The 19,555-nt window shown below is 44.4% G+C and overlaps 1 protein-coding gene across 2 annotated transcripts in view; it reads left to right on the top strand.

The window, feature by feature from the left end:
• The window catches only part of plxnb1b (plexin b1b), a 109,004-nt gene that overhangs the window by 77,521 nt on the left and 11,928 nt on the right, over nucleotides 1-19,555 (top strand). The window contains exons 5-24 of one of the 2 annotated variants that reach the window (XM_085161044.1): nucleotides 1,986-2,114; nucleotides 2,357-2,457; nucleotides 3,663-3,795; nucleotides 5,028-5,184; nucleotides 8,293-8,401; nucleotides 9,161-9,269; nucleotides 9,685-10,578; nucleotides 11,089-11,223; nucleotides 11,293-11,415; nucleotides 11,634-11,727; nucleotides 11,818-11,984; nucleotides 13,699-13,850; nucleotides 13,947-14,049; nucleotides 14,739-14,875; nucleotides 15,007-15,183; nucleotides 16,210-16,423; nucleotides 16,506-16,748; nucleotides 16,844-17,023; nucleotides 17,112-17,260; nucleotides 18,644-18,744. In XM_085161044.1, the coding sequence (XP_085017170.1) occupies nucleotides 1,986-2,114; nucleotides 2,357-2,457; nucleotides 3,663-3,795; nucleotides 5,028-5,184; nucleotides 8,293-8,401; nucleotides 9,161-9,269; nucleotides 9,685-10,578; nucleotides 11,089-11,223; nucleotides 11,293-11,415; nucleotides 11,634-11,727; nucleotides 11,818-11,984; nucleotides 13,699-13,850; nucleotides 13,947-14,049; nucleotides 14,739-14,875; nucleotides 15,007-15,183; nucleotides 16,210-16,423; nucleotides 16,506-16,748; nucleotides 16,844-17,023; nucleotides 17,112-17,260; nucleotides 18,644-18,744 (3,607 nt within the window). The remainder of the gene's footprint in view (nucleotides 1-1,985; nucleotides 2,115-2,356; nucleotides 2,458-3,662; nucleotides 3,796-5,027; nucleotides 5,185-8,292; nucleotides 8,402-9,160; nucleotides 9,270-9,684; nucleotides 10,579-11,088; nucleotides 11,224-11,292; nucleotides 11,416-11,633; nucleotides 11,728-11,817; nucleotides 11,985-13,698; nucleotides 13,851-13,946; nucleotides 14,050-14,738; nucleotides 14,876-15,006; nucleotides 15,184-16,209; nucleotides 16,424-16,505; nucleotides 16,749-16,843; nucleotides 17,024-17,111; nucleotides 17,261-18,643; nucleotides 18,745-19,555) is intronic. The other variant, XM_085161045.1, reaches the window with a different exon arrangement.

The following is a 19,555-nucleotide window of genomic DNA, read 5'->3' as shown; positions in this document are numbered from 1 at the left end:
TGAGGAGAGCGACGAGTATCTGAGCTGAGGTGTTGTTCTGTTCCTTTCACATGAAATATGTGACTGTGGCACTGGGTGGAATGACTCTGATGTTCAGGCTGCTGTAAATGATGTCAAACTGCTGATGTGGAGCAGTCGGTCAGGCTCGTGTTAACCTACATTACAGCAGCCGTAGAGCCAGCACACTGATGGACTGCAGAGACCTCCTCAACCTTGTTAACTGTTTGAATGAGTCAGTGTCGTCTGTCAGACCTTCGTTTCTCATCAGTTGTGTTGGCCTTGATATATTTAATACCTGACACGACCATTTAGATTCATATAATTGTTAAACTAGATTAGGCTGCTTCCATTAAATGAGTTCTTCCATTGAATCAACGGAAACTATAAAAGGAGGAACTGCTGATGTAAACAGAAAGAAGTCAGGTCATCAGGCACTGCAGGTACAACAATATCAGAACTGTGGCTGATTTACAGTGTGGGTGATGTAATTATCAGGTTTTGACTGGAACGTGTGGAATAAAAAAGGCGTCTGAATCTGCAGCTTTAGAAAAATATTTTAGCAATAATGAAATGTTTTAAAGATTTACAACTAACTGCAAAAAATCCAGAGTACCTTTCAATATCAGAAACCTTAATAAGACCGTTTTGAGCTATAATAATTTTTTAGCCTTAAAAATATCATTTTGATTAAAGAGCTTGTGCTGGTGGATTAACCATCACAGAAACATACAGTTGAAACCGGATATTTATATAAACTTCAGAAAAAACACAAACTTTTTTGTTTCAGCTCCATAAATATTCACTGTCAGAATAAGGAGAGAAAAAATGTGTTTTTTATTACTTTCCTTTGTATTTGGGAGAATTACACCAAAACTGTTTCCCGTATCCCTCCACAAGCTTTCTGCAGCAGTTTGCTGGGATCTCGGCCCACTCCTCTCGACAGAACTGGTGTAACTGGGTCAGGTTTGTGGGCCTTCTTGCCTTTTCAGTGCTGCCCACAAATTTTCTCTGGGATTGAGACTTTGTGTGGCCACTTCAGCACCTTGACTTTGTCGTCCTTAAGACATTTGTAACTCATTTGGAGGTATGCTTGGGGTCATTGTCCATTTGAAAGATACATTTGCACCCAAGCTTCCTTCAACTTCCTGGCTAATGATGTATTTTCAATTCAATTCAATTTTATTTATATAGCGCCAAATCACAACAAAAGTCACCTCAAGGCTCTTCATAGATACAGAGAAAAACCCAACAATCATATGACCCCCTATGAGCAGCACTTTGGCGACAGTGGGAAGGAAAAACTCCCTTTTAACAGGAAGAAACCTCCAGCAGAACCAGGCTCAGGGAGGGGCGGGGCCATCTGCTGTGATTGGTTGGGGTGAGAGAAGGAAGACAGGATAAAGACATGCTGTGGAAGAGAGACAGAGGTTAATAACAGATATGATTCAATACAGAGAGGTCTGTTAACACATAGTGAGTGAGAAAGGCGACTGGAAAGGAAAAACTCAATGCATCATGGGAATCCCCCGGCAGCCTACGTCTATTGCAGCATAACTAAGGGAGGATTCAGGGTCAGCTGGTCCAGCCCTAACTATATGCTTTAGCAAAAAGGAAAGTTTGAAGCCTAATCTTAAAAGTAGAGATAGTGTCTGTCTCCTGAATCCAAACTGGAAGCTGGTTCCACAGAAGAGGGGCCTGAAAACTGAAGGCTCATTTTGTGAAGTGCACCAGTCTGCAGGATGCTGCCACCCCCGTGCTTCACAGTCAGGATGGTGTTAAAAAAAGACCATTTTGAGCTACCAGTTTGACAAACAGTTAAATTGAAGGATTTGCAGTTCCATCTTTGAATAAAACGGGAAAATAAGCTGTTTATTTTTATGTTCTCATTATAATTGCACTTTCCTTTTTTAAAACCGACCATGTGAAGAGATGCATATTCATGTCAGCAGCCTGTTCACCTGTTATTTAATCGTTTATGTTTGCAGGTGTTCTTGGGGCCAAACGGTGAGGTGGAGGAGTACTCTGTGATCCCCATACAGCAGAATGCAGCCATCAGCTCAGACCTCATCCTGGATCAGAAACAGGAACATCTCTTCATCATGACCCATAACATGGTACACACACAGTAACTGAACTCTTATAACCTCATTTCTTTACAGATAAATCATTTGTTGTGTTTAACCCAGCCTCACTTCTTCTGCTAAAGCAGCATGTATTTGGGATTATTTTAATGACCACTGGGAAATCTGGGCTGCCTATTCTCTCATCTTTTTTTTTTTTTTAAAATCAGGAGCTTTTAGGAGCTTAGTGTGGATGGTTTGCATGACTGAACTTGATTGTGTTGTCCTGGTTCCAGCTGCAGAAGAGGCCAGTGGCCGAGTGTCAGCAGCATCCAGACTGCCACTCCTGCCTCTTGGCCCACGACCCTTACTGTGGCTGGTGTGTCCTGGAGGGAAGGTGAGATCGATATCAGCAGTTATGGCTACACTAAATATAAAAGACAACAGTTCAGACTGCTTCATTTTATTGTTTATTAATATAATTATAAACCAAGAAAATGCCAAAAGTGCAGAAATGTGTTTTCTTTCTTTTTTAAAATGTTTAAATGACCTTAGCAGCAGCCACAGTCATCACACGTTTGACACTTTGTGATGTAAGAGATGAGTTTGTGAGTTTCAACATCCAGAAAAAGTCTAAATTAATCCATTTAATCCCAAATGTTTCCCAGCAAAATAAGATCATGCATTTTACTCCTTACTGACTTACCCCACACACAGTATGTTTAATTTTGTTAATGTAACAGGCATTAAAACAGCAACAATTGTTGCCGGTGGGATTACACGGCTTTAAAAAAGAACCTTAAATTAAAGCAAAATGACATTTCTCCAAAGTTGGCTGACGTTGATTTACTTCTACTTTGAAAACGGCCCAAAGGCCAACATGAACTCACATGACTTTTGGAAGAGATGCTAATAGCAACACCTCCAGTTAATTCTCATTAAACTTTAAGAAATTAGTTTTGTTGCAGAAAAAGTTTCAGCTTTGAGTTTGCACCTACCTGTATGTTTACAGTTAGCTATCAGCTAGCATCAGAGGCTACATGATACCAGACAAATTAAGGGGTTTGTTAGTTTCTTTGATAAGCAAACGTTCTTACAGTGTTTGCTCAGGTTTTACATCATTATATGTATTATGAGCCAGATTTATTGCTTGTTACTTAAAGATCAGTGCAAGCATGTGAGGAAAATGGTAGCAAACAAGAAACCTCCTGGTTGCTTGTTAGTTTTTGAAGTGTTTTGCCAAGTCGGTTTGCTCCGGTGGGATTGTGTCTGAATATGATTAAAGTACCTCTCTCTGTGCTGTCAGACTCTCCTTCCCTGCTTTCTCCTCCTTACCACCTGCCCTACAAGCTTTAGCACGTTAACTACTTCAGTATTTATCTGTTTATTTAAATAAAAAACTACTGGACTGAATCTTATTTGAACAAGATGAGCAATTCTGCTTTTTGTGTTGTCACTGTACATTCCCACTACTAACAGGTTCAGTCACATTTAGTTTAAATCGAGATAGAAACTTCTGCTTGTGTTTTTGACATGTATAATGGAGTTAGGGAGCCTTGCTTCAGCTTGCAAAACAGTGAATATAATTAACTTTCCCTGCAGGTGTGTGTTGCAGTCACAGTGTGCTCGTGGGAGCTACCCAGGGCAATGGCTGTGGAGTTTTGACATGGAGCAGCAGTGTTTGGTGGTCCAGGACCTCGTCCCCTCCAATCTCAGCAGGGAGGAGAGCAAGATGGTAGGTCTACATTCCCTTTAGTCGAGATGCAAAACAAAACAGAACGGATTTGAGGATGACGGTCTTTGTTTACAGATCCACATTTCTTTTTGTGGTTTCTGTTGACTCTACATGATCATCCACATCAAGTTTCTCTGCAGAAAATCTTCATGACAGAATCTGTAGATATCCCCACTCTGTCTCCTCACATACCAAAACACTCCAACGTTATCCCTTATCAGTTGAGCTGCTAGATTTGGTGTACCTGGGCATGTGGGTACGATGTCAGTGGGTTTAAGTGTGAGGGTATCAAGAAGAGATAGTGACTGGCTTGTCCTGTCATGTCCTAGCGACAGAAACACAGACACACTGTGGTTTCTCCCATCAGCCTGTGTTTGCCTGGCTCTAAATAGTTTCTAGTTCTACAGGATATAAATGGAAATGTAACTATTTATTACTAATGTAATAATAATATTGTAACATGGAGCTGCATGAGTTAAATGTACCTATAGCTGGTGGTGTGATAGCCCTGACAGCTACAGGAGTGGCAGCGAGGATCATCTTCTCTTCTGGCAGCTCACACATGGTACAACTTTTAATACTGACCAATTAGGGAGCTAGTTTTGTAACAGGCTCCTCGTGCAGCATTTCTACTCTGTGAGATACAAGTGGCTAAAGAAAAGCCCACTGATCCAGTGGATAACAAAAAATAACCAGGCCATGGATTCAAACTGGGAATCAATGCTAAGGACCACAGCAGCTCTGTACATGCGATGTTCATGTGACACGAGCGTGCAGTGTGGTGAAACTGACTATCAGCTCATACAGATTAGCTCTGATGAACTGACAGAAATCTATTGGTTTACAGGAGGTTTGTTTTAGTTGGCAGCTCCTCTTTGTATTCATGATGGAGGTCTATTCATGGGGTTATTGTTACAGTATCTAATGCATTAATTTTGCCTGTCCTTGAGACGCCCGGCACTACAGGAGCAGAAACATGACGTGAGTGAGCAACACAGCAGCTGGAGCCAAACATAAAACCAAACCTTTGTCAGTATGATTCATGCTCCATCAGCGGCGAGTGCAATTTAGTTTTCAAATCTAATTATTCCACATGGACGTTTACAAAAGAACAGATAGGATTTATGTGTTCAGACAGCTTAATCGCTTACTCTCAGCATGACCTTCACTGTACTCGGCACAGGTCTGTCCCACATTGTCAGCAGCTCATGACAGTTGTGTATTTCTCTCAGGTGTCTCTGTCCATCCCGAGACTTCCAGTGTTAGAAAACGGGGAGTTGTACTCCTGCTTCTTCCAGGACAGCCACGCTCCTGCTACCATCACAGAGACCGGGGTCACCTGCCGTTCTCCCGACACCAGCAGGGTGCCTTTGGTTTCTCGAGGACAAGGTGAGTGTTTTCTTTTGGGGGTTTTTTCCCTGCAGATCTGATGCTGTTGGCGTTTATTCACTCGTTTGCATGTTTCAACTTTGTGATTGGAGGATTTTCCTGCACCCCGGAGGATTTACATGACCAGACCAGACATGCCATTTACAGTTCAATTATTATGTCAGTGAATGGCCTAGAAAAAAATGGCTAACCAAATCTATTTTTTCTAGGCCATCTTACACAGCAGGGAGTAATCTGTATTTGAAAGCATAAACCGGTTTCATCCACGGACTGCTTGCTTTGAAATACGTGCTTTGTTTCCTCATTTGGTGACTGTCTGGTGCAGTGAAGGCTGCTTGTAAGTAGGGATGGGTACTGGTATCTGGCATAAACGGTAGTAACCAGACCGAAAAACGGCACATTTTGGTGCTTTTTTTCCCTGAGATGTCATACACTTTAGATTCTAGCCAATCATTTTACCTTTGCAAGCGTAGTAGGCGGGTCCAGGTACGTACGTTCTTTTAGAGCAGAGCTACAGATTAAAAATGTCCAAGGCGAAGCGGTCAAAAGTCTTGCTGTACTTCACAGCAAAAGATGCAAACTCAGCAGCTGCAACAAGTGCTTTAAGCTGATACTGTGATACTGTCAAAGGAGGTAACACCTCAAATCTGATGAAACACCTGGCGACGTATAGCACTTTGTTAAAAGCCGAGAAATGCGCCGTATTTGATAGCTTGCTGCGAGACCTCACACCGAGCACATCTACTGCGGGTGTGGTGCCTGTTATCGACCCGGAGTTAGCAACATCCCCCAAAAACCCGAAGAGGAGAGTCCTGGCCCCTAGCCCTGCCAGTGTAGCAGAAATGATGATGATGATGATGCAGCAGCAGCCGTTCTTCTCTGCGTGAGTAGTAGGGGTGGGGGAAAAATCGATACTGTGTAGTATGGTGATATTTTGTTTGCTAATAATGTATCGATACAGGGACAGCAGAAATCGATATTTTGTTACAAAAAAGGTTTTTGTGCTCTGACTTCAGAGCATGTTGATCCTTTTTCTGAGCAAGAATCCTGACATTCCTTCACTGTCCAAATGTGTTTAATTTGTTTTTGGCAGCAATAAACATGACAGTTTACTTATTTTAATTTAAGACATGTTTTATTTTAATTAAGTTTAAAACTTTTTTATTTAATGTAAAATTATATTTTGTTTTAATTTACTTTCAAATTCTTCAGTTGCTGAAGGGGCTGCATAGTTTTCATAAACTGCATAGTTCAGAATAGCTATAATTGTACCAGATGGTTGATTCAGTTAAGTTGGACTAGACTGTAATACAAACCGTTCAGTTTGTCAACAATAAAACTGAAATGAGAGAAAGACTGAGTGTGAGACTTTGATATTAGAGAAAATGAATATTGATAAAGTTTACCTTTATGTACAGAATCTGAATATCGCAAAATATTTTTAAAAATTGCAATAATATCGTATCATGCGTTAAGTATTGTCATAATATCGTATCGTGGGATGTATGGTGATTCCCACCTCTAGCGAGTAGCTTAATGTTGTTCGTGTGTAATTTATGTTGAGTAGGCTAACCACATGTAAGGTGAACTAGCAAACACCATCATAGCTACATGCAGCTGTCTTCTTGTTTGATGGCAGATACTCCCTTCACCCTGGCCAATAAGGCTAAAATGACCAAAGAAAAAGTGGAAAACAGTTAAACATGAGAGGTTTTTGGACAAAGTTTGTGTTTTTTCCATTGTTTAAGCTGCTTCCAGCCCAGAGTGATACCATATATGCCCCATAGCTGCAGAAAAGGCTAACATTGTTATCTTTTTACAAAAAAAACAGCTGAACATGAGAGGTTTTTGGACCAATTTTGTGTTCTCCATTCTTTGAGCACCGGTTTGAGCACCGTTTAAGCACCGGCACCGTTTCAAAAGTACCGGTTTGGTACTGGTATCGGATAAAACCTAAACGATTCCCATCCCTACTTGTAAGTCAGCGGTAATGAGGAGACTGTAAATAAAAAAGAAAACCTGAAGCCTCTGTACACATTCACCCAAACATTCATATTATGAGAGAAACTCTCACGTAGAGCGTGCTTCCCATGTCTGCATTCCTGAAACTTGCAGTTTGTTGTTGTTCTCAGGGTGCAGGGCTCAAGAGGAATCAGTCGGGTTACAGTTATATTCTGACATTTTTGTTGTAAATACACTGATAATTGCTCCATAAATATTGTGTATTAGCCTCAAACTAGGAGCTGTGGCACAACATCGGTGTAATCGAGTGTTTGGAGTCTGTGACAGTGTTGTTACTAGTGATCAAAGAAATCTCGTATGTCCGTTCTTGGTCTCTCTCAACAGCTGTTCATCGGAGTCAAACGTGGCACAGTTTAACATTTTTTTCTTGATCAGTTCTCATTTTGGCTGAAAGTTGCCGTGTCCTCATCACAACAAGTCCTAACAAGATGAAAGTCTCCCTCAAACAGGCCTTAAAGGCTACAGAAGGTCCTGTCTGTGACTCTTCCTTAATTTACTGTCTCAGATGGTCGATTGTCTTTTTCTGGTTAAGTGAGCTAATTTTCTTCTTGCCTTTCCAAAGCTGAACCAAATAAGTTCAATCCCTCACTTACTGTATGTAACTTGAATGAGCAGCTCTAAAGGAAGCCTTTGAACACACATCTCAGTAGGTACAGTAAACACAGTTTAATGAATGGTGACACAAACTGGGTTTTTTCTCTCCAGCTCCCCAAACAGACTCTGTACTCGTTTAAGGAAACTGCTCAGGTCAGGACTTTGAGTCCTTTTGATCAGTTTCTGCTCTTTATGAGGAGATAGATGTGGTACACAACTCTCTCCGTTTTAAACATCCATCAAACTGAACATTTGTAGGGAAGCTGCTGTGTTTGTTTGTCACCGTCCTTGTGCACCCCAAGGATGGTGCACATGGGTTTCATTAGGCCTCTATGTTCCCTCGACTTGTGCAGCTCGTTCTCGAGACTCGGTGGATCAGAGACGGTAAGCCTGACCAAATATTTTTCTTACTCTGCTCCCTCAGCGCTCTGTGCAGAAACTTGTTATGTTCTCTTTCCTCAGGCTGTGCTCCTCTCTGTGTTTTCTTCTCAGATTTTGTCACAGTCACCTTGTCTCTACGTTTTGGCGACGTCACGGTCACGGCGAGGGATTTCACCTTCTACGACTGCACGGCCGTTAAGCAGCTGTCTGGCAGCCAGCCGTGAGTTATCGCCGATGATTAATCAGCTGTGCTCTCTGTCTCCTCCTGATCTGTGCTGTTCGCTGCAGACCCTTTAATCAAGTCTCTCTCACCATCAGAGTCTGAGCTTCTCTGTTTAGTACCCAGGTCACTCTTTGTCCCTCCATCAGTTCACCTTGCACCCTTCATTATTATATCTGTGTCTGTATTTCCGCCCACTCACTGTCCGCTTTTTAATTCCCGTTCAAGCCAAGTAAGGCTCGCTTACTTGGCAAGTTTTATTGAAATTGGGTCGTGCAGGTAGAACTACAACAATCAGATATCAGAGTAATGCATCTATGAGCAGCGGCTCATAATGCCAGATGCATTATGAAAGACATATAATGAAAGACACAAGTTCACATGAAGCTTCACATGAAGCCAAAAAACAGTCAGAGGTTGCACTGGGTTTCAGTTTGTACATAAAAGAAATTTAAAATCTTTAAAACTTGAATAAATCTCCAGACTTGCATGTACATCCTGTTTCACTAAATATGTCTTATAATGATTGTAGTGTGTCTTTCATTGTATTTAGGAGTTAATAATAACCTGTGTTGTCATAAATTACGCACACGCTCCGATTGGTGCGTGTTGATTAATCCGTGAGACTTCCAGCAGTTAGATCTGCTTCTGTTAGAGCTGCTCTCCTCACAGCTCCTAATCCTGCATCACTGTTTGCCTCTCATCTTGAAAAGAGGCTCGTACAGTCGCTAAGGCAACTTCTATCCCGTCTGTGTGCAGATGCCGCGGTTGTGTTTTAAGCCGATGGGGCTGTAACTGGTGCGTCCACCAGCACGCGTGTACCCACAAGCCCACCTGTGAGGAGGGAGTGATCATCTACAACCAACACGTAAGCTGCAGCGTGATGTCACACGCACACGTTGTAGGAAAAGCACCGACTGGTCACCAGTTTAAACTGGAGCTTCATTTGCATTCATCAGTCAGTTCATCAGCCATAAGCCAAAGATGTTTCCTGTGGAGTCCTGAACTGAAGAACAGCTGCACTGTCGTTACACTTTGCTCTTGTTTAACCTTTTAGAGGCTGTGGGCAGTAAAACTGACTGACATTAGTCGTTTGTTTTGTTGCCCAGAGGCATTTTAAGACAGCTGGGTTAAAATCAGTGCTGCTAACACAGATCACTCTTTCAGGTGTCATGAGCCATATTAACAGCAGGTCACATGGTCTGTCTTTTTTCCTTGATTTTTCCTCTTTATTTTTTCCTTCTGCCTCACCCTCTCCTCATCTTTTCCTCCTCCTCCCCCAGTTTAAACTACCCACCTCCTCTCCTCCTACAACCAAAACTATTAAAGTCATCACAGCCACCACTACCACAACAGCTACCCCCACAACTCCTCCCACCACGCCAACTACTGCCACGACGACAACAACAACCGCAGCCGCCACCACCATAGCTACCACTGAGTTAACAACGCCTACTCTTTCACACACCAGTACCAGCCATGAGCCAACCCACCCGGGCACTACGCTGCCCCCTCAGCCTCCCACTCTACCACCCAGCACCTCTCCAGGCCTGGAGGTCACCACCAGAGAAGAAGAAGCGAGTGAAGCCTCTGAGACTGTCACACACAGTTTCTTGGAAGATGCTGTAGCTACACAGAGTGTCACGATGGCCACGGCGGAGCTGATGCCCGTCACCGTGGCTGATGGTCTCAGTGGGGACCTGGACCCTGTCGTGCCTCTGATGATCCCAGACTCCTCGCCACCGGAGGTGGTGACGGCCTCACCCCCCAGCGAACGGCAGGCAGCCAAAGAAGCGCTGACCCTGGCAGAGGCTCCCACCATGGTGCTGCCTGGCTTCCCCCCGCCCACACTCTTCCATATGGGTGAACCGGCCGATTCTGAGCCTTCCCTTTCCTTGGACTCGCCCCAGACACCCACACTGGTACCACTGCAGGACTTGCACACTGAGGCAGGAAGCCCAGCTGCTGATTCTGAGCTGCCCCTCTGGCGAAAGGAAGCAGAAAACTCCACTGAGGGTGCTGTCCAGGCAGAAAACGACACGGCGACATTTTCAGCTGCCACCGTGCTCTCAGGTGATGGGGAGGTTGACCGCATGTCCCAGTCCTACCCTCCCCAGTTGCTGAATGCTGACTCAGAGCTGGACTACCAGTATGATTCAGCTGATGGCTTCCTCCCGGTGAGTTCAGCCGCCTCAATCCTCCTCCTGCTTCTTCTTCTTCTTCTTCTTCTTGGAAAGAGTGAGCACCCTCCCCGTGCTTCCAGCTCCTGACTGGAGTCCTACTATAGGAACAAAGCTCACGACTGATTCCCTAGTCTCTCATTCTTTCCCTGCATTTCCTTTTCCGTCTCACACCTGGAATCTGTATCCTTTCACTGCACAGACTGACTTCAAGAAACCCGGCTGCTCCTGACTTGCAGCAGTTGTTCTTTTCTCTAAATACCTTCACCTTTCCTTTTTCCAGACTCTCTCTCTTTCATTACATTATCTTCACCACCTTGAGCACGCCCCCATCCCGACACCCCCCCACGACTCCCTACATCTGACTGAAATCAATTGCAATCCCTTGTGGGAAAGTAAAAACTGACCCTGAACAAGAATGAATATATTAAATGGTTTGTTCGATCCACCTCGCTGTAAATGTTGCGTGTTTGTGAATATAAACACGTGTGATCTGTGCTCCTGCAGGGGGACGAGGGCTCGTATGTCAGCTGGGGTTCCTCAGCTTGTCCGTGTGTGGAGAAGGTCCAGGGTTCGTCTCTGCTCCCTGTCAGAGTGGAGAGAAAGATCACTTTACTGGCACATAACCTCCATCTGTATCAGGTACGGCACACATCGAGCCTGTTCGCTGCCTGCCCAGTGTACGCTTTCATGCAGTGTTTGTGTGTTCAGGATGCAGAGCTGGACTACGAGTGTGTGTTGGTTATTGAAGGGCAGACGGTGGTGGTAGACGCCTACGTGGAGCCAGATGACATGAACCCATCGAGCTTTGACATCACATGTCAGCTACACCAGGTCGGATATTGTTTATAAAGGGATTAGTACCTTCATAAAATCACTACCTTCAGTATTAAATAAAGGCAAAAGTAAAACTAAATAAAGGCCGGTTCCCCCTCCCCGGGCAGGATGAACATTTCCCTTCTTCTGCTACCTGTGTTTGTAAAGCAGCGCTTGTCTGCAGTGTAACTGATAATGAATAATTAGTTTTAATGGGACCTTTTTCTTGTGTCCAGTACACATACTCTGCTGCAGTGCAGGAGTATAATGCATTGGTGTACGTGAAGAGGAGGGACACCTTCCATGTAGACACTTCTCGTGATCTCTATGGTAAGGTCACATTAAGTTTGTTTGCTGTTAAAGTTTTCATTACGAGCACATGTTAACTGTCTGCTGCTCCTCTGTCTACTCTGCTTTCAGTGACTCTGTACAACTGCTCTGTGGGTCGATCTGACTGCAGCCGTTGCCACACAGCAGACCCAAAATACGGCTGTGCGTGGTGTGGTGGTCCCCAGGCCAGCTGCCTGTTTTCAAACTCCTGCAGTGAACCTGTGCAGCAGACGTGCCCTGCTCCCGTCATTCACTCTGTGAGTGTTCAGAGTGTGGGAAATAATACAGTGCACTGGGATTTATATTTGAACTGCTTAGAATCATAATTGGAGGCTTTATTGTCAAGTTTTCACTCTCACTTACTACTTATTGTCCCAGAATTACAAGAAAATTAATGATCAGCCATGAACAACCTTTTTTGCGCCACGGACCGGTTTATGCCCGACAGTATTTTCACGGACCGGCCTTTAAGGTGTCGCGGATAAATACAACAAAATAAAACTAGTACCGGTACCGAAAAAAGAAGATTTATTCATAACACGTGAAAAGACCCAGGAAAACCGAGTAAACGATAAAAACGATAACAAAATAACGCTGAAAACTGATAAAAACCCTGAAAACCAGACATTTCACACCTGAGCCTCAACTCTCGCGGCCCGGTACCAAACGACTCACTGGTCCGAGGCCCGGGGGTTGGGGACCGCTGTTCTAGTGGAGTCATTATTCGAAGATATAATACATCCTTATCTTACACTAGGCCTTGGTGCAGCTCATCACTTCACCTGTTTAAGCTTTAGACCAACTTGCCACTGATTGGCTGCCCCTCAGAAGTTTGAACAGCAGGTGGACGCTCTTCTTTGCTCAAAGCCAGAGCTGTCGGTCGGAAATGGGAAAACAAAATTGACGATATCCCTTTTCTTTAACATCATACAGAGGCAAGAGTAGAAAAAAGTAAAAACTGGATCAGTATGTCTGATAGAAAATGAGGAAAAACAGCAGATCCTCTTTAAATAAAGCTTCCCAATGACCTGAGTGCTAAATGTACAAACACAAGTCTGATTTTATGCCTTCAAAATAAGCTTTCTTTCTAGCTTTTGGCTCACAGGGGTTACTTGGACACAGACTGACCACGTTATGAAGCAGTATATGTGTAGCAGATGTTAACTTTAACAAGACACAAGATATGCGGAGTTTACATCCGTTTATATTTTGGAAAATGAATTATTAGCTGTTAAAGATTGTGACACAGCTGTTGCTCACGTACTTTAAGGTTCTGAGGGAAATTGTACTGATAGTCCTGCTCTGAAGTTTTTGGTTGATCAGTATTTCTCTGTGTTAAACGTCAGTGATAATAATGCCCTCAAAGTGTAAGTTGCACTGAATTTAACCCTATAATGCCCTTTGTATCATATTTGATACGTGAGTTTCTGAGACCTCTCTCATCAATGTGATCAATACTTGCCATGATTTCAAAATGTTATGGACAAAACGTTTTTTTTTGTCTAAAATTAACATTGTTGTTAACAAAAAGTTGCCCAAAAACTCTTTATTGTATCAAATGTGATACAATAAAAATATCATTCACAACATGATATAGCAAAAAAACCTTTGTGGATTTTGTTATAAGGGTTAATAAGATAAGATAAGATAAAACTTTATTAATCCCTCGGGTGGGTTCCTCTGGGAAATTCGGTTTCCAAAAAAGCACAGCACCGACAGAAGTTACAGACATAATAAATAATAATAATAAACATCTCAGTTCCAAATAATCAGACTTTTCTGATGGGCACATTTTTGATGGGTTGGGTCTTACAGGGTTAAAAATGTGTTCGCATTTGTGGCTTCACCACTTGCTTTGCATTTATTGTAATAAAACACTTGGTTATACCTCTGTTTTTTCTTTTGTGAATGCTTTTGCATCGGTCAAAAACTAGAAAGGTTGTTTGGATTTTTTGTTCCTGCCTCCATCAGGTCGACCCACTCTCTGGCCTGTTGGAAGGAGGCACCATGGTGACCATCTCCGGCTCCAACCTGGGTCAGAAGGCCGAAGACATCGTCCAGTCTGTGTTAGTAGCTGACGTGCCCTGCACAGTGATTTCCAACCTGTATGAGGTCTCCTCTAGGTATGCACGCACGACTGTTGTTTCTCAGACTCTTTTTGTACTGAAAACTACAGAAACATGACTTGGGTTTTCTGAAGAGCAATGTTGGTCTTCCAGGATTGTGTGCATGACCAAAGCCAGCGGATTAAAGACGAGCCATGTGTCTGTGAGAGTGAATGGAGGAGAATTTGGCCTCTCCAGACAGAAATTCAGCTACCAGGTATAATAAATTCAGGTAGAGTAAATTAGATTTTGTTGACCTGTCTGTGAAATTTTTGTTGCATCAAAGGACACTAAAACCTACAAAGCTGAGAGAAAAATGTAACTTTAAGAGGTGAAAGTTTAGTATAATCTTCTTTCTATTTATTAATTGTTTATAAAATAATGAAATTGTGGTTCTAACTGTTTGAAGCAGAGAACATCTGCGATTATTTCTGTTTGTTCTTTGGTCCACGTATCCATGATAACATAATGTGAGCTGCATTCTTTAACAATATAATTCATACAATATTAGCAGTCGCACATCTAAGAAACAAGAGATCTTTGCCCAGTTGTACCATTCTTAAACCATTTAAGATGAATTGATTTTAACCACACGATCAGCAATCACAAATATTTCTCAACAAGTCTACATTTTTAAATAAATCTGTGCAAATACATCTCCCTATATTAAATAATCGTTTAACATAAACACTGGAATCTCTTACCATACATTTCCTTGGATCTGTCTTATTGAGAGGCTGAGAGGATCCAAGTGTAAGAATAAGTTCTTGGATTTGTTAAACTGGGAAAGGACACAAGCCAGTCCAAAAGTCCTTGTTTCTCACTATCGACAGACTTTCTTAATATGCAACAGGAAGTAAACAGCTGTGTTACACTGTGAAATACAGCTGCTCTCCTTCTTCTTAGAACCCAGTTGTGATGGGAGTGTCACCTGAAAGAGGCCCCAAGGCGGGGGGAACATCCCTGAATATCACTGGCCAACACCTGCTAACGGGTCGCCCCGCTGACCTTACCATCACTGTCGGGGATGTGCCCTGTAACATGTAAGACACACCTGTTTGTGGTGAATGCAAAGTCAGTGCTGTTTTTCTTCATTTAAGGTTGTAAGGTCAGACTGACCTTTGACCTCCTCTTGTCACCTCAGGATCTCATCATTTCTTTGTTCCCCCCTCAGTGTGTCAGAGGTGCAGAGTGACAGTGTTCAGTGTGTGACAGGGAGCAGTAATAAAACAGGAGACCACCACATCACCCTGCATTACGGCAGCGTCCAGCGTCGCCTCAGCAGCCCCGCCTACCACTACACCAACAACCCCAACATCACCCGTGCCGAACCAGCCAAGAGCTTCCTGCAGTAAGTCTGAAAGCCCTCACATATATTTCCATCCATCCATCTTCCTCCACTTTATCCGAGGCCGGGTCGCGGGGGCAGCAGCCTAAGCAAAGAGGCCCAGACCTCCCTCTCCCCAGCCACCTCCTCCAGCTTATCCGGGGGAACACCAAGGCGTTCCCAGGCCAGCCGAGAGATATAATCTCTCCAGCGTGTCCTGGGTCTGCCCTGGGGCCTCCTCCCGGTGGGACATGCCTGGAACACCTCACCTAGGAGGCGCCCAGGAGGCATCCTTGTCAGATGCCCGAACCACCTCAGCTGGCTCCTTTCGATGTGGAGCAGCAGCGGCTCTACTCTGAGCCCCTCCCGGATGGCCAAACTTCTCACCCTATCTCTAAGGGAGAGGCCAGCCACCCTTCGGAGGAAGCTCGTTTCCGCCGCTTGTATCCGCGATCTCGTCCTTTCGGTCACTACCCACAGCTCGTGGCCATAGGTGAGGGTAGGGACGTAGATCGACCGGTGAATCGAGATACTTGAACTCCTCCACTTGGGGCAGGAACTCATCCCCGACCCAGAGTGGGCACTCCACCCTTTTCCGGCTGAGAACCATGGCCTCAGATTTGTGCTGATCCTCATTCCCGCTGCTTCACACTCGGTTGCGAACCGCTCCAGTGCGAGCTGGAGGCCCTCACCCGATGAAGCCAACAGAACCACATCATCTGCAAAAAGCACACATTCAGCCTTCAAAACGTATTCATACCTCTGAAGCTCTAAAAACTTGATTCTGTTCATCTGGACGTCGCGTTTTCATCCAGTCTCAGCTGCTGCGGGTTGTAACTGTGACTACACGGCAACCTTATACACAGTACTTTTGCACAATGACTGAAACAAGCACCACTGAATGAACAATGAGCTGTGAGGTCAGATCCTTGACCATTGATCAACATGACAATTTGCTGCGTCCAGATAAACAGAATCACCTTTTTGGGATTTCCTTACGTGGGCGATTGAGCAACATTTAACCTCCTCTGGTTGATTGGATTGTTACAGCGGCGGTCGACTGATCAAGCTGTCTGGATCCAACCTGGATGTGGTGCAGGAGCCCCGAATGGTGGTGACGCTCTCCCGCTTCCAGTCGGTCAGCCAAAACAAGAAGAGGAAACGGCGGAGGAAGAGGAGCAAAGAGCGATGGAAGAAAACCGTGGGAAGGTCGGTTCGGATGGTTCCCGTCTGTCCCGGAGACCAAATCTGCTCCGTCAAACAGGTGAGTGCGTGCTGCTCAGCACAGAGCAGCTCATTCGAGTGATCGTTCACACCTTTTAACCCAAATCTGCCTTTCTCATCAGTTCGTTGAGCGCTGCGAGGTAAACTCCTCCTCCCTCATCCTGTGCCGCTCTCCGATGGTGGACTCCACCATCTGGTGGTCACAGGTCACAGTGGAGTTCTTGCTAGACAATCTGCGCTTTGACTTCAGCAGTTTGAACTCTGAGCCGTTCAGCTATGAGCGTAACCCCACCCTGCAACCGCTGAACCAACAGGACCCTCTTAAGGCATATCGCTATAACCCAGGCAGCTTCATCCAGCTGGAGGTGAGAGGAGAGGCAGCGATGTTTCCGTTTTATTTATGTACTGACAGAATAAGCAGACATAACATATACCTCTTATGTCTTATTACTGTTCTCAGGGGGAACACCTGGACCTAGCCATCACTAAAGAGGAGGTGGTGGTGTTGATTGGAGAAGGTGTATGTGCTGTGAAAACCCTGACCAGCAACCATCTGTACTGTGAGCCACCACCACAGCAGCCTGCACCGGGACCGAACGGCAAGAAGCGAGAGGGCTCTGACAATCTCCCCGAATTCACTGTGAGAACATGAGTCACCACCGTGCGAGCGCCTGATGGGCCACTCAAGTTTGAAAGCACCTCACGTTTTTATTTAACGTGTATTTCAGGTCCAGATGGGCAACCTGAACTTTTATCTCGGCAAGGTTCAGTATGACAACCTGAGCCTGTCCACCTTCCCACTAGAGGCTCAGATTGGAGTTGGAGTTGGAGCCTCCATAGTGGTGCTCATTGTGCTCATAATTGTGCTTATTTACAGGTCAGTGGGTGGAGTCTGTGTTTGTGTGTGTTTATGTCCAAAAGTTGATTCTGTTCATCTGGACGTAGCGTTTTGTGGGAGAAACGTTTCGTCATCATCCAGGTGACGTCTTCAGTCTCAGCTGACTGCAGGTTTCAATCTTATAAACAGGACATTTGCATAATGACTGAAACCAGCCCACTGAAGGAACAATGGGCTGTGAGGTCAGTTCCTTAATCTTAATTATGCAAATTCTCATGACCATTGATCAAAACCCACTGATCAATGGTCATGAGTACCATTCACAGAGAGTTGGGGAATGGCTGCAATCACAGCATGTAAGATGGTGACAGATATACTCTTAGGCCCCTCCTCGATTCAGAGATGGTCTTTCCCTTTTCACGTAAATGGCCTCCTTGACTCCGCCCTCAAACCAGCGTTCCTTCCTGTCCAGGATGTTACATCCTCATCATTGAAGAGTGTCCACTGGCCTGTAGGTGTAAATAGACTGCAGAGTCCTGGCCTGACGAGGTAGCTCTTCTGTGTTGTGCCATCCGCTTCGCCAGAGGTTGTTTGGTTTCCCCGATGTATAAATCCTGGCAATCCTCCTGCACTTAACAGCTACACTATGTTACTCTGTTTGTGTCGGGGGACCCGATCCTTGGGGTGGACCAATTTTTGGCGCAGCGTGTTTTGGGGTTTAAAAGCCACAGAGACCCGGTGTTTCGAAAAAATGCGTCTCAACTGTTCCGATACTCCTGACACATATGGGATCACTACAGGTTTTCGCTTGGGCAGCGGTTGTCCTTCTCTCCTGGATCGGCTGGAGCTTTCTTTAGGTGCCTTTCCAGCTGAGTGACGAAACGTTTCTCCCAGAAAACGCTACGTCCAGATGAACAGAGTCAACTTTTGGAGATTTATTTTCCTGGATGATTGAGAATGCATCAAGACGTTTTGTGTGTTGAGTGTGCAGATGAGTGCTACAATGGTTCTCTACATGCTGAATTCATGTTTGCTCACACATAAAGAAATGAGCAGTACTGGGTCCCAGTTTAGGTCACCCACTTGCACATGCAATCATGTCTCAAGGCCCAGGTTTGAGTCTGACCCTGGACCTGCTCTTTCTCTCTCCCCACTTTCCTCCGTCCAATCAAATAAAGGCAAAACCCCAGAATACCCAAATACGTTACGTGAAAGTTATAAATTGATTTAAATGTCACTGAGTGAAGTAATTATTTAATCCCCAACAACTGAGCCAGAATTCTGTAGCAGATAAAATGAACTGAATGAATTACAGATGCTGCTGATCTGAATATGAAACACACCCGTCCACAGAATCAATTTCTTGCACAATTTGACTGGATTTCCACTAATCGTATGTGAAACCTTCTTCCCGTCTGTTAGGAGGAAGAGTAAGCAGGCTCTTAGGGACTATAAGAAGGTCCAGATCCAACTGGAGAACCTGGAGACCAGTGTGAGGGACCGCTGCAAGAAAGAGTTCACAGGTACAGCATTATGAGCAAAAAAGAGAGCGGCGGCTGTATGAATTCAATTCAATTCAATTTTATTTATATAGCGCCAAATCACAACAAATGTCGCCTCAAGGCGCTTCATAGATACAGAGAAAAACCCAACAATCATATGACCCCCTATGAGCAGCACTTTGGTGACAGTGGGAAGGAAAAACTCCCTTTTAACAGGAAGAAACCTCCAGCAGAACCAGGCTCAGGGAGGGGCGGGGCCATCTGCTGTGATTGGTTGGGGTGAGAGAAGGAAGACAGGATAAAGACATGCTGTGGAAGAGAGACAGAGGTTAATAACAGATATGATTCAATACAGAGAGGTCTGTTAATACATAGTGAGTGAGAAAGGTGACTGGAAAGGAAAAACTCAATGCATCATGGGAATCCCCCGGCAGCCTACATCTATTGCAGCATAACTAAGGGAGGATTCAGGGTCACCTGGTCCAGCCCTAACTATATGCTTTAGCAAAAAGGAAAGTTTGAAGCCTAATCTTAAAAGTAGAGATAGTGTCTGTCTCCTGAATCCAAACTGGAAGCTGGTTCCACAGAAGAGGGGCCTGAAAACTGAAGGCTCTCCCTCCCATTCTACTTTTAAATACTCTAGGAACAACAAGTAGGCCTGCAGAGCGAGAGCGAAGTGCTCTAATAGGGTGATGTGGTACTACAAGGTCATTAAGATAAGATGGGGCCTGATTATTTAAGACCTTGTATGTGAGGAGCAGGATTTTGAATTTGAATTTTGAATGAAGACGGGAGATAGGAGGCCTTTTCCCATGTTTCACCAGTTTTCTTC

The sequence above is a fragment of the Neolamprologus multifasciatus genome, chromosome 5, assembly GCF_963576455.1.
Source record: "Neolamprologus multifasciatus chromosome 5, fNeoMul1.2, whole genome shotgun sequence".
Classification (NCBI taxonomy): domain Eukaryota; kingdom Metazoa; phylum Chordata; class Actinopteri; order Cichliformes; family Cichlidae; genus Neolamprologus; species Neolamprologus multifasciatus.
The sequence above is the reverse complement of the archived record's forward strand: the minus strand, read 5'-3'. Positions and strand labels throughout refer to the sequence as shown.